General features: G+C 37.3%; 1 protein-coding gene and 1 pseudogene across 20 annotated transcripts in view; one reads left to right on the top strand and one right to left on the bottom strand.

Moving 5' to 3' along the window:
- Positions 1 to 13,373, bottom strand: part of DCLK2 (doublecortin like kinase 2) — a 153,843-nt gene that overhangs the window by 68,597 nt on the left and 71,873 nt on the right. For 13 of the 20 annotated variants that reach the window (XM_025042799.1, XM_025042797.1, XM_025042795.1 and 10 more), the window contains exons 3-6: positions 11,194 to 11,296; positions 7,908 to 8,006; positions 6,940 to 6,990; positions 3,041 to 3,135 (exon numbers count right to left, since the gene is read on the bottom strand). In XM_025042799.1, the coding sequence (XP_024898567.1) occupies positions 3,041 to 3,135; positions 6,940 to 6,990; positions 7,908 to 8,006; positions 11,194 to 11,296 (348 nt within the window). The remainder of the gene's footprint in view (positions 1 to 3,040; positions 3,136 to 6,939; positions 6,991 to 7,907; positions 8,007 to 11,193; positions 11,297 to 13,373) is intronic. The other 7 variants (XM_015600706.2, XM_015600709.2, XM_015585060.2 and 4 more) reach the window with 2 other exon arrangements.
- On the top strand, positions 10,476 to 10,594 carry LOC112475198 (annotated as a pseudogene).

Genomic DNA, 13,373 nt, shown 5'->3' on the forward strand with positions numbered 1-13,373 from the left:
AAAAAAAAGTCCGCCCGAAGCTGTGTTCTGGGAAACAGACATGAATGTCAGCTCTTGCACATGCTCTCCTGGCTTGGTTTGCTCGCTTTTGTCAATTCTCTGCTTCTCTGGAAAAAAAAAAATGATCTATCCCCAAAGCTATTAAGCTTCTTACTAGGATAAATAGTGGTAAAAAGTTCCTGCCCATGAAAAACAGTCCTCCATTGTCAAACATTCCCTCTTAATTGATCTTAATAAGCTATTTTAAATGAAGGGGAAGAGAAAAGCACAGCACTAACACATAGTAATTATCTGTAATTCTCCATTTGTAATGTCGCTGAATAGAGAAAATGATGCAAATGTGGACAGATGCTGACTAGAGTTTTACAATGACATCGAAATCAGCTATTTTGTACAGTAAGTAACATGACCAAGTTGTAGTATTTCAAAGGCAGGTTTTCATCCCAACGACAGTATATGCCACGGATTGCTGGCAAATGTAATGAGATTAAATATTGTGCACTAAAAATCGATCAGTGTGGCAGGGACTTGTTTAGTTGCTCATATTTAATGTAAAATTCAGTGATTCTATATCAGCTTTAAAGTGAGAAGAGAAACAGACCCCCTAGCCTCCTAGATAAGTTTTGTTTTGCCACTTAAAAGAAGTATAATCCTAGCATTTTTAGAGGTAATTTAAAATCAAGTGTCCTTATTTAACAAAGGAGAAAAAGAAAATTCAAAAGAGGTCTCACAGCTGCTGGCAAAGCCCAGGTGTGGTGGAGTGGGTGGGGTGAGGTCCTGGAAAGATGGCTGACTACTCCTTATCTTACTGGTAATCTCATTTTACCTTAGTAATCAACATCTCTTTTTATGTCTTCTGCCAATAAGTAATCTTTCAAAATTTACTGTGTGCCACGGAACTGTGTGCTAAATGCTGGTGTTACTATAATAATTAAGACACACTTAGCATAGTGAGAACAATTAATCTAATATTTAGTAATAGTAAAAATTATCATGTATTTAAAATTATCATTATGAAATTTTAGGAATCTTCACTCTAGAAATGTGAGTGATCTTGTGCAAGCCTGTAGGCATGTGTGAGGGGCCGGGTGTGCACTCTGAGCATCAGGCAGTACTTGCTGACCAGGTGGCAGCAACAAAGAAGAGGAATCTAGGGTTTAGAGCTGAAGATGGACTAGGAAGAAAGATGGGAGCCCAGGTTACCAATGGAGAACAACAAAAAAAAAAGAGGTAGGGATGACTAAGACCTTGATGAGCAGGGATTAAAGTACCTGCCTGGAAGGCCACATGCAGCCCAAGGTCAGGGACCCTAGCCCTGCCTGGAGCAATGGCCTTCGAGAGAAATCCGAATGGCCTTTGCAGTGGCTCACTGAAAAGCTCAAGATGAGTTTGCCCAAGGTTAATAATTATCAGCACCTAGGAGTCACTTCCTTTGCTTTAACAAATGATGAAACAACTGAAACTAGAAAAGAGGTGAACCAATTTGAATTAGTTTTTACTTTAGTTCCCTTGAAAATAAAATTAAAAACAGTATACCTCCTATTTATTCTGGGGGAAATCAGGTTTTTTGGGGGGCAGGGGGAGAAGCTGAAAACACTTAGCTCATTAGTGAATTTTAATTTATTTAACTTTTTTTGGAAGTGACAATTAAGAATTCTATTAAAATCATATTATGAACTAACCTAAATCAATTTAGCATTTCAGAAAATGCCTGGTCTTTATAAATATAAGGAGCTTCCAGGAGTCAGAGGTAGGAGAGAACCATGTACTCTAAATCCTACACTCACTGCTAGCCTTGGTCCAAATCCTGCCAATCTACATAAGCACAGAGGCACAGAAACAATCTGTCCTTTTCCAAGGGAATTTCTCTTTTTTATCTCAGGCACTTAGATTAGAACCATGCAAGTTTACTCTGAGTAGACACGCTATTCTCAGGTCAGGACAAGCAAATCTTAGAGTCACGTAGAGAATGGGACCCTTTGAGGAGTGGGGGACCACAGACCGCAAGGCTCTGTAGGGCTCAGATGCACGGCTTGCCAGGCTCACTCAAGAGTGGTGGGGCTCTGACAGTTCATTTTACTAAGGAAAATATTTTTTTATACCTGTAAGATAAAGAAAACCACTTAGATGATACCTGAAGTGTTTATGTAACCAACTTTAGAGAGTGCATTCCTAATGAAGGTATTTCCACTGTCAACCAAACACGCCAAAATAATGAAAGTTAATGTACATGTACATACATGGACGGCACTGTGCATACTCCAGTGCTTCAGCATTCTTAGACCACATTACCATAAAGACAGTCTGGTTGTTTCTACAGAAGAAAACTCTCGATCTTTTACTCCAATCTTTGACTATTATTTTACCAGGCACATTTTCCCTTGTAAATTTAAATTATTGAGAGCTACTAAATCACATTAAGCTTGCTGAAATTTTTACAAATTTGGTATCACTCATCCTTCTACTTATTAGGTAAAGTGTTTATTAAACCAACTGCCAGTCCTGTTAAGTTATTGCTTAGATTTTTTAGGACATCACATTCAAAACCTAAGATTTATTTCTAAGTTCTTCATCAAAATTAACATATTGTTCTTGTGTTACTACTTGTGTATATAAGTACTGTATAAGTAATTCACTCTTTTTTAGACTTTCGCAAAGTCAGATTATGTTAGCAATAGTAAAATCATGATTCAAAGAATCATAGAGTTCTCCAAGGCTTTGTCACTGCAAATCACTTTGCTAATAACAAGAAAACTACTACTGATAGTATTTTACCACGTCGTATTCAATTCTAGCCACAACCTTATATTCCCATTTTAGAGATGAAACACTTCAGCTCAGAAGAGTTAATGAAGCCCATTAGCCAAAATTACAAGATTACAGGATACAAGATTCAAAAGCCAGGTTTTCCTGGCTCCAAATCCTGAACTCTTTCCTTTTTGATTTGTTACTGTACCCAAGCCCCTGAACGAATTAAACTACTAAGCTATGCCACTCAAAATAACAATCACGCAAACATGCCGCGTATGCTATTTCATACCTTTAATCCTCTGAAACTTCCTGGACTAGTTGGAGAGGAACTGGAGGATTTCGTAGATTTAGGAGTGGAAAGCTGGCTGCTGGGCGTTCCATTAACTGACCATGAGACAACAAAGGAGACAGAGGTCATTAAAACCCAAAACAACCAGATTGTGTCAAAACACTCAGCACATGCACAACATTGCCCCCCAAAAGCTTCATTTAAAGCTCAAAGCAGATGGCAAATCAGCAAAAAGGAAAAATAATGTATCTTATCGCATTATAGACACAGTATTAGACAAATAAGGAGTGAAACTAGGATTATTTTCAACAATAGCTTCCCAACAGTGACTTAAACAAAGATATAAAACATTATGGAACTAAAAATGTGCATCAGAACTTGTCCATATATCCTGCCTGCCAGCAAGGGCAGAGAAATGAATGGCTATGGTATTTGTAAAGGTTTACTACAAAGATTGTCCCATAATCTCTAATATCTACTATTTTAGCATATATCAACCTGAAAAACCAAGACATTCTATGGCTCTCCCTAATCAATTCTACCATAACCCAAATACATTTTCTAAGTACATTCTTATAGAATGGGAAAATTAATGGTCATTTTCCTTGTAATGTCCACTTATTTGTTTCAAGGCCATAAAAGATACTCTTCAACTTTCTTTTTGTCTAGTTATTTCTAATTCCTTCTATTTTCTTTTCTTCACAGCTTAATTTCCCCATTATTTAGCAAAGCTTGATGGTTTTCTATATACTCTCCTTCATTCACACTTCCATACAGTTCTTAGGCTGAAGGTTCAGTTTTAGAGCCTCTGCCAGTAAGAGTATGGCCACTGCTGTTTTGAGGTGACAGTTAATCTGCAGATTCTATATTACAGAATGCTTGTCAAACATTTCAGTATAACCCATGCTTATTCCTAACTGTATCACTTGGACCCATTTCTGCTTTAATTTCACATCTAGAATTGGTGTAATTTTTTTTCTCTTCTAAGGAGTATTTATAACCCTTTTTATCATGAATCTTCAAATGCTTTTGCCCAAAATGGATGAAAACTGCCATTCATCTCTATAGGAAAAAAAAAAAGCAAACTCCATTTCTTTATTTTTTTTAATTGAAGAAATTTAAATTCCCCCCATCTATGTCCCCCTCCCCTCTCCCCTCTGGTAACCACTAGTCCTTTTTTTTTTTTTTTTAATACAAGAGAACAGACAACTATTATTTTAAATGATGCTAATAACTATAAAAAGCAAAATGCAGAGACAGAGATCCTAAATAGGTGACTGAAAAAGGTGGGCAGCAGTCCTTGAGTAAAGGTTCAGAAATCCGGCATCAAGTGTTTGTGATTAATTACCTGTAAACAGGTGCATCTGGGTCTATTAAGTCATGTTTGTTTACTGTATTGCTCATTTAAAAAAATTCAGAAAAGATGAAAATTTTTCCAGTTATTTTTAAATTCTAAAACTTTAATTTTACAAATTCAAAACCACTCATTCAACAATAACTATCAGTTACTTAGATTTTCTAAACAAATATATGTGGGTATTTAGAGTCCAAGTACAACACAAGCAACTATTCAACTCATTCTAAACTTTTAAGAGCATTCAACAGCCCTGATTATTTCTCAATTAAGTTAAATTTCAGTTAATCTTATACCTTTAAAAAATTCTCTTTAAAGGAAACTGGTGGTAGGAATTCACATAAAAGAGATTATTATGGGCAATGAACTAGTAAACGTGCTGTGAGTTGAGACCTTTTTCTCTGTCCCACAGCAACTTGTATAGGTCACCAGTCCCTCCTCAGTAAGCACTGTTAGCTTTCACTAATTAACATTCAGACACCATGCTGACGTCAAAGGCTTCTTGAAAAGGTGATTAAAAAAAAGAGGGGTGGGGAACTAAAGGAGAAAATTTCCTGCAAATGGTGATCTGTGTAGCAGATCAATCTCCCTAAGGATGCAGCCCCTGCCTAAACCGTTTCTTAAAGAAATTCACTGCCAGCGACTTAACTGGTGTCAGTAACTACATATCCCTATTCCCCCTCAAATAACTCATCCTAAAGAGATATTAAGTCACCTGTAACCCTCTAAATTTCCAATAGCATTTGGAAGCTTCTAAAAAGTGCTCTTTAATGAGTCCTTAATACCATTTATTTGCACATTCTCCTAGTCTTTGGGAGGGGAAGTGGGGCCTGGGGCAGTGTTACATTGTACCTCTTCCGCCGACACTGCTGCCACCAACTGGAAGGTGTGTGACGACCAGCCGGCATCTTTGCGATGCTCCCACTTCTTTACTACACCCCTGATTTTCTCTCCCGAAATAAGGCTTTTATCTATCGTTCCCCTCAACTCTAAGGCAAGAAATAAACTTGGGAACTTTTTTGCTTGCTTGTTGGTTTGCTCTGAATACTTTTTATCTTAGTGGACTATGAAAGATTCACAAGCTAGAAACCTAAGGTGACAATTTTTAAGTCTCAAATTATGGTCACTGTTGATCCACTGATGTTGTCCAGATTAATCCCTCTGTGCTGATTACACATTATTTAGCTATTACAATAAATTAGTTTTGTTGGGGGAATTTAGTCAACCAGAAGACTTCACTTATAGAAGCATTTCTGTCTCGAGATTTAAAAAGTACAATATTACATTTACAAAGTTACTAGCTCTGTTTGAAATTCCAATTAAGTCCCATGTAATTTTTAAAATGGTAACAGGTAAACCACAGCTAAAGCAGTCTGTAAAAGCAAGTTATACTTCTGGGAATTGTGCTTTTAATAATACAAAACTCTTCTCTTCCCAGCAGTGGGGAGAAGACATGATATGAATAAACGTAGTAACTTTATTCAGAACCACAGTGAAATCCCAGCAATTGACTCAGGCCTCAGCTTTCCATAACGGCAGTATGTGCTGAACACATTTCTTAGTTAATCTTTCACAAAGAAGCCATCTGCCTTCTGAAAGGTTAAATATCTCACAACGTTCAATGATGAGTTTAAGGTCTACTTGATCAACCCAAATCCAAATATGGACTCAGTTAAGAACTGGGGGTACTGCAATGTGAAGATTTTCTTGAATCAGTTTCCAAGCATGCCAAATTCAAGTTAAAAATAGTTATACATTTATTAGGCTGGTCTGGAAGACAAATGTGGCTAAGAAATATGTTTTGAGTTCAGTATGTTAATTTCACTCTTTCGATTTCACGGAGACAAACTTGGCGTCATCGTACTACCTGCTTCTTGAATCATTCTCCCCACTTTTATTTAGTTACTTTACTATAAGTATCTGTAAACCTACCACTAAAACAAAAGCTAAGAACCTGACCAAAACCTATATCTTCCACAAAGTAAGCTCAGTTCAGTGTCTTTGTGCAAATTTCATATTACCTTAGCTTTCCCAGTGTTTGAGATACTTTACAGAAAGCACAGTATGATTTGAGATAAGCTGAACAACAGAGAGATGCTTTCAGTTAAAAATATTCACCTTGTCAATACATTGAGAAAGTATTGGGCCTATTTACCCCAGAAAGGGGAGGAAGGTAAGAACAGAAGAGTTTAATTGCTTCAATGGTCCTTTTTGTATTTCCAACAAACTTTTAGCCTTTTTCAATAATAGAATATTTTCTAAGATTAACTAGAAAATACATCCCTAACGGCGATGTGTCTCCTCGATCACTCAGTACTGTGACTACACACGGACAGGCACTTGGCAATCTTCTGACAACGACCGGTTCTCTGATAAATCAGGGAGACCACAGCACCTGTACACTGTAACGTGCCTCACACCGCACAGATGTACACAGGTGCAAGCCAGAGACATTCATGGAAACGGAGCAAAGGAGACAGAAACGTGGCAAAAGACAAAAACAAAAACCCAGCAGAGCGACAAAGCCATAGTAAGCATGGCTCACCTGGGGATCTGGCTGTAGAATAGGCACTGGAGTAGTGGGCACCCCTCTTTACTGTACACATTCAGTATATACAAAGGAGGAGACAGCAAGGACAGTGATTATTCAGCAGGTCTAAATGCATATACAACAAGAAGGGTCAAACGACCCGACCTAAAGAAAGTAAGGCAGGTGCTGAAGGGGAAGTGGTGAAAAGCAGAATGGCTCCAAAACTCAGGCTTTTATTAAATAGTTTGATGCTTGAGACAGTTCTTATTTATACTCCTCTCACATGTTCCAGGTTTCCCACATGTAAAATCGGTTTTCACAATCCTTTCCTTAATGAGTAATGATGTCAGCAAACTTATTTATTATACTATAAACAAACCTTGTAGAATCAATATATCGAGATATGTGCGAATGTTTTAAAATTTTAAATGTCAAAAACAGTCAAAATTATGACAAATTTTAGGCTTAGGACCTGGAAGAAACTCAATTACAGGTCACTCTGACTTTTAAATAAGTATTTCTTTCTAGCAATAATAACTGCTACTATTAAATTGTTTGATGAAGGAAAGGCCTGTGGAAACCTATCGAGTAAGTTCATTGTTGTGTCAGGTGTATGTGTTAGGTACATGTGTATGTTTTAAACCAATAAGATAAAATATCCACAACCATATAGCTCGAAATTTAAAATTCAGTACACAGTGGTCAAAACGTGCCACACTTCCACGTAAGTATTAGGAGAATAATGTAGTAAGATTGTTCAAGAAAATGAGTCAGAACAAAACAAACTAGCTTCTTAGGTGACTTTTAATGACTTTGAGAAACAAACTTCAATTTTTGGTTTTAAAAATCATGTCATCTATATGTTGTTCTGGAACCTGGCTGCGTACAAACGTGGGAATACTACCAGCCCACAAGAATGAAAGCAAACTGAAGGGCACTGTTAGGTGCCCCCCATGCCCATCCATTCCTTTTCCGTTAACTACCTGAAGCTGGCGACTTGCTGCGTCGAGAGGGCCCAGAGCTTTTGAAGCCAGAATACTTAGCTGACGAGCGAGAATAATATGACTTCAAGACGTGGCATTCTAGAATGGAAGGAAAGTGTGTTAAAAAGATCTGGTTTTAATACCAGCCAAAGGAAGATCACACAGAAAACTAGTTTACTGACTAGAATAGAACCATTACCTGATCTTTTTTCTATTACGTGAAAAAACTAATATACAAAACCATCCCGAAAGTTCACCCAAGGTTACCTTTAATTAGGCTACATCTTATGCCACTGCTTTATTCATGTTGTAACTAGATGTGCGCGCACGTGCACACACACACTCTAATCTAAATGTGGGCAGCTTTCTTTAGTCAGTAGCATTGATAGGCAAAGGCTACACTTTCATTATGCTCCCTAACTCTCTATCATATGTTGAAAGGGTACGTAGGGCTCTAATTTATGAGCCCCTCACTGCCTTATTTTCCATCTTTCCAAAGTGTGGAGCATCAAAAATGAGGAAACAAGCTTTAAATAATAATTTTGGTCTTTTCATAAATCGCCAAACAAAATACCATTTAGAGTATCAGAGCTAACTGCAGCTAAAATCATCATCTCTAATTTGAAATAATTAAGAACATGAGTTTAAAAATCATGTAGTTTTGGCTGAATCACAGATTTGACTTTGCTAACTGGAGGATGTTGGTTAGGCTCTCATCCTCAGTTTTTCCCCTATGAAATTGAGATAATAAAATCTTCGCAGGCTTGTTGTAAGAATTAAATTAGATAACATATTGTCTGTAATTTATATTAAAATACTTCGATTTATGCAAGGAGATTAGAATGTGGATTGGTTTTAATGTATACCCCAGGGGCAATAAAATAACATGTCAAGTACACTAAGTACACACTGGGGGGGAAGGACAGTTAGCATTTAAAAGACTCTCATCAAAACCTTACACAGAGGGGGCTATAGCAACCTCAGCTTAGTTGATTATCATTATGGATATTACAAAGTATTCCATTGTTGAAAGGAGTGATGTGTGGATTAGTTAGGAACGTTTTGAAGGCAACCCACTCTTTCATGAGCAGGATACATGAATCAACAGGGCCAATACTAGAACTTCGGAACTACGTCCTAGGTTTAGGACTTTGAGCTAGTTCTTCATTCAATTCTTAGTGGAAGATTTTGTTACTTGACTAAGACTAGGTTAGTTGATTTTAATGGATCTTTAATGCAATATATCAGAAATCTAAAAGGACAAAGTTGGGATTTTATCAAAATTATAACACAAGTAACTGATTTAAAAAAAAACTTTGCATCCTAATAAATGTATCTATGGCAGGATTAAGTCTGAGACTGACTTTCATTGGAAATTGTTATGACCTGATGGTGGTGGTATGATAATATTAACAATAGCATATCCAATGAAAAGGGTGTCCTAATAAATGCTTTACATATATAAACTTGTCCAATCCTCACAAAATCTTATGAAACAGATACTATTATTACCCCTAGTGTGCAGAAGGTTAAGTAATTAACATTTGAGAGGGAAGAAATCAGTAGCTTTCACCTATCTCTAACTACTGGAGTCTCTCCATAACCAACAACAACAAAAATATATGAACGATCGAACTAGTTAAGGTAAGTTTACGACATACATGTGAACTAAGTACAATACCTGGTACATACATAGAATGAAATAAGTGTTTCATTATTGTTGCTGTTACCCAAATTAACTTTATAACCTAGAACATATCATTGAGTTTCAGTGTCTCAACTTTCAAAATGCCCAAGGTTGACATCAAAGAAATACTATGAAATAAAATTACACTAAAATCAAGAAAGATGTAAAATACAGATGATAGGTAAATGCATGTCAGTCAACCTTAATCATCCATTCGAATAGGGAAGAACATTACACAGGTAATACAAAAGGACACCACCTACAATTCTTAAGAGACTTTCCAGTGATATTACCGATTTAAAGCAGGACTGGTCCAACAGACTATAAGACAGTACAGAAACACTCAAAGAAATTTGGCAGCAGTGAAAAACAAAATAGAAAAACAAAAAGAGTAGATAAATAAGACCCAAGCACCAAGTACATAAATTACCCCAAGGCAACTGACTTAGTGCAATAGGAAAGGATTACACAAGGGAGTTGGGTACCACAGAGTGTATCATCTTGAGTTTTTAAAAGTCTATGGGTCATGGTATTTATTTGATGGTACGTTTCTCTAATTCTGGACTGTCAGAATCACTACAACTGGAAGGGTTGTAATTTCAGTCTAATTTGTGAAAAACCAACTTTTCCTTATTCGTGAAATTAAAGAGTGAGCTTGTATTTCAAACATCTCTCTCCTCTGTGAAATACGTCTGTATGATTTTACCTCATTCAAAGATGAAGTTGACTTTATCAGTTAAAATAATCACTATAATAAGTTTAAATTAATTTAAGACAATGGTGTAAAGCAATATTGCAAGAATAACATTTGAAATCACGGAGGTTATTGCTGAATAACTGAAAACTCCATATACTGGCTAAAATCAAGAAAAAGGATTTTAGTCTACAGCCGTGCCACCCTGAACAAGCCCGATCCCATCTGATCTTGGAAGCTAAGCAGGGTCAGGCCTGGTTAGTACTTGGATGGGAGACTACTTAAGAAGACCAGGTGCTGTAGATATAAAAAAATAAAAAATAAGGAATTGTAAGCTGACAAGGTCTTCGCAATCTGTGAGGTCAACCCATTGTTGCCCGCCTAAAATAAATAAATAGATAGATAGATAGATAGATAGATAGATAGATAGATAGATAAGAAAAAGGATTTTATTATCCCATCAATGAAAATAGCTTTATTTTTTTCTGCACATATAAATGCTTGCTACTTTTATTTCAGTTGCAAACAGAACAATAAGATAAAAAGAGATCTGAGATAATCACTACTAACGATTTAGTTATTATCATTTTATACATTTCTTTATAGACATGGAAAATGTAGAACTCACCATCCATACAATTAAGGTGGCATAGCCAGCCTCCATTCTGAAAGAGGGCAGGAAATTCATTTTGGAGGCAAAACAATACAGTATAAAAAGAGACTCTAATCACTAAAACATAAAAAACTACTTAACTACTGAATGAGGGTTTTTTCCACAACTAGGTAAAAAAGAATACTGTCAATACCATCCTTCTTTAACACGTCAGACCACTTGACATGCACGGAGTAACTACATCCCACACCTCCATTACACAGTTACAAAGATGGTCAATGGACTGCCTTACCACTGTGATCCAGGACAAAGTCATCTTGGGCATAACGGAATTTTTCAGGTCCACATGCAATAAAAACATCATCATCACCAAAAAAGTCTTGCAGACAAGTAACCTAAAAAAAAAAAAAAAAATTCACGTCTAAGAAATAAATCAGAAACATTTGAAGTAAAATTAAAAGTCAGCAAAATCATATCTTCAAGCCTCACTTATAATACTCAGTTGGAATAAAAAGCTGTTTAGTATCACATTTCCAAGCATTTTACTCTTCACAAAGCGCTTTCACGCAGTTTCTCCTGACCTCAGAACAACAGAATAAGGCACATATAGCTGGTATCAACATCCCTGTTTTACACTAAAGTCGAGGACCTGCAGAAAAGGTACAGTGATCTTTTCCAGGTTTTAGATTAATGGGTGGCAAAGCTGGGGTTGATAGTGATCTCTGCTCAGTTTACTGTTCTTTACTTTTCTAACCTCCTCACTCTCCTAGCAACCCCACTCCCAGCCACGTCACCTTGGGCATGATTTCTCTGTACCTGGGGTACAGCTCATCTTTGGTTGTTTTGGGGATTAATGTGTGAAAACTGCTTGGAATGGGTGCTAGACATGTAAGTACAGTAATTTTTCCTCATCCTTGGGAGATAGATTCCAAAACCTCCGGCTGATACCCGAAACCACGGATAGTACCAAACTCTATATGTTTTTTCCTATACATACATACCTTTTCACTTAAAGGAAGCACACTGGCTTCTGTTTGGAATATCCAAATTGCCAGCAACACTACTCTTGCACTTTGGGGCCATTAGTAAGTAGAATAGGGTGACTTGAACACAAGCACTGAGATACCAGAACAGTAGATCTGATAACTGAGATGGCCACTAAGTGATTAGAGGGAGGGTAGCACACACAGTGCGGAGACTCCAGACAAGGGGACGATTCACGTCCCAGGTGACGTGGAGCAGGACAGCACAGGATTTCATCATGCTACTCAGAACTGCATACGACTTAAAACTTATGAATTATTTCTGGAATTTCTCATTTAAGATTTTTGGACTGTGGCTCACCACAGGTAACAAACTGCAAAAAGTAAACCCACGGATAAGTGAGACTACTGTATTCAACATGTAAATGCTCATCTCCACAACCACCACCATCACCAACATCAGAGGGGGATCTGCCACGAAGGTGATAAGGCTTAAGCTTCAGGGTCTTCCCAAGGCTGTGCAGTCTTAATTTCATATTCTTTTCTCAAAAAAGGGTCCCCCACACTGTATTAGTTTCAGATCCCACAGAACTTGGATCCACCAGCACAGCACACCCATCCATTCATCCTCCAGAACTTTGGACTTAGATAGGATCCACTTTTACCTATTTTTCAATGGGCTACATGTATAAGATTTCTTTCTCTCTTTTTTTTTTTTAATCAGTGCTCTAGTACTTGGAAGAATTGAGCAATCTCAGTAATAAGTCTTCCTGATCACTATTTAAATTTTTATGGTGGAGGGGACTTACTGGAGAGTAAACAATGCTCTAGAGAGAAGACGATGAACTACATACAGGAAGCAGAGCAGGCATGGATTCTGCTCGTTCATTCCAGTTCTCATCAAGCAAGATGTAGCTTTTATATTTCACTGAAACTCAGCTCAGGCCACAGTGTCTGAGGCTTTCAAGACTGTTCCAGTTGCTATAATAAATTACCATAGATTGGGTGGCTGAAACAACAGAAATTTATTTCTCATAGTTCTGGATGGTGGAAATGCAAGATCGGGGTGGCTGCCAGCATGGTTGGATTCTGGTGAGGACCTCGTCCTGGTTTCCTCACTGGGGAGAGGTGGAGAGAGGAAGCAGGCTACTTCCCTATCTAATCCCATCATAGGGCCCCACCCTCACGACCTCATCTAACCCTCTTTACCTCCCAAAGGCTCCACCTCTGAATTCTAACACATCGAGGAATAGGGTTTCGACACACGAATTTTATTTATTTAATTATTACCATTTTTTAATTGAAGACATGATTTAAAATTTTTCCTCCATCTATGAAAATCACATGATATCACTTACATGTGGGATATAAACCTAAAAGCGACAAATGAACAGGACAGAGACTCATGGATATGGACGATGGATTTTAGAGAGACACAAACATACAGCCCATAACAGAAGAATCACTTTCTTCACCTTTTCTATTAAAC

Source organism: Pteropus alecto, unplaced genomic scaffold (genome assembly GCF_000325575.1).
Source record: "Pteropus alecto unplaced genomic scaffold, ASM32557v1 scaffold50, whole genome shotgun sequence".
Taxonomy (NCBI): Eukaryota; Metazoa; Chordata; class Mammalia; order Chiroptera; family Pteropodidae; genus Pteropus; species Pteropus alecto.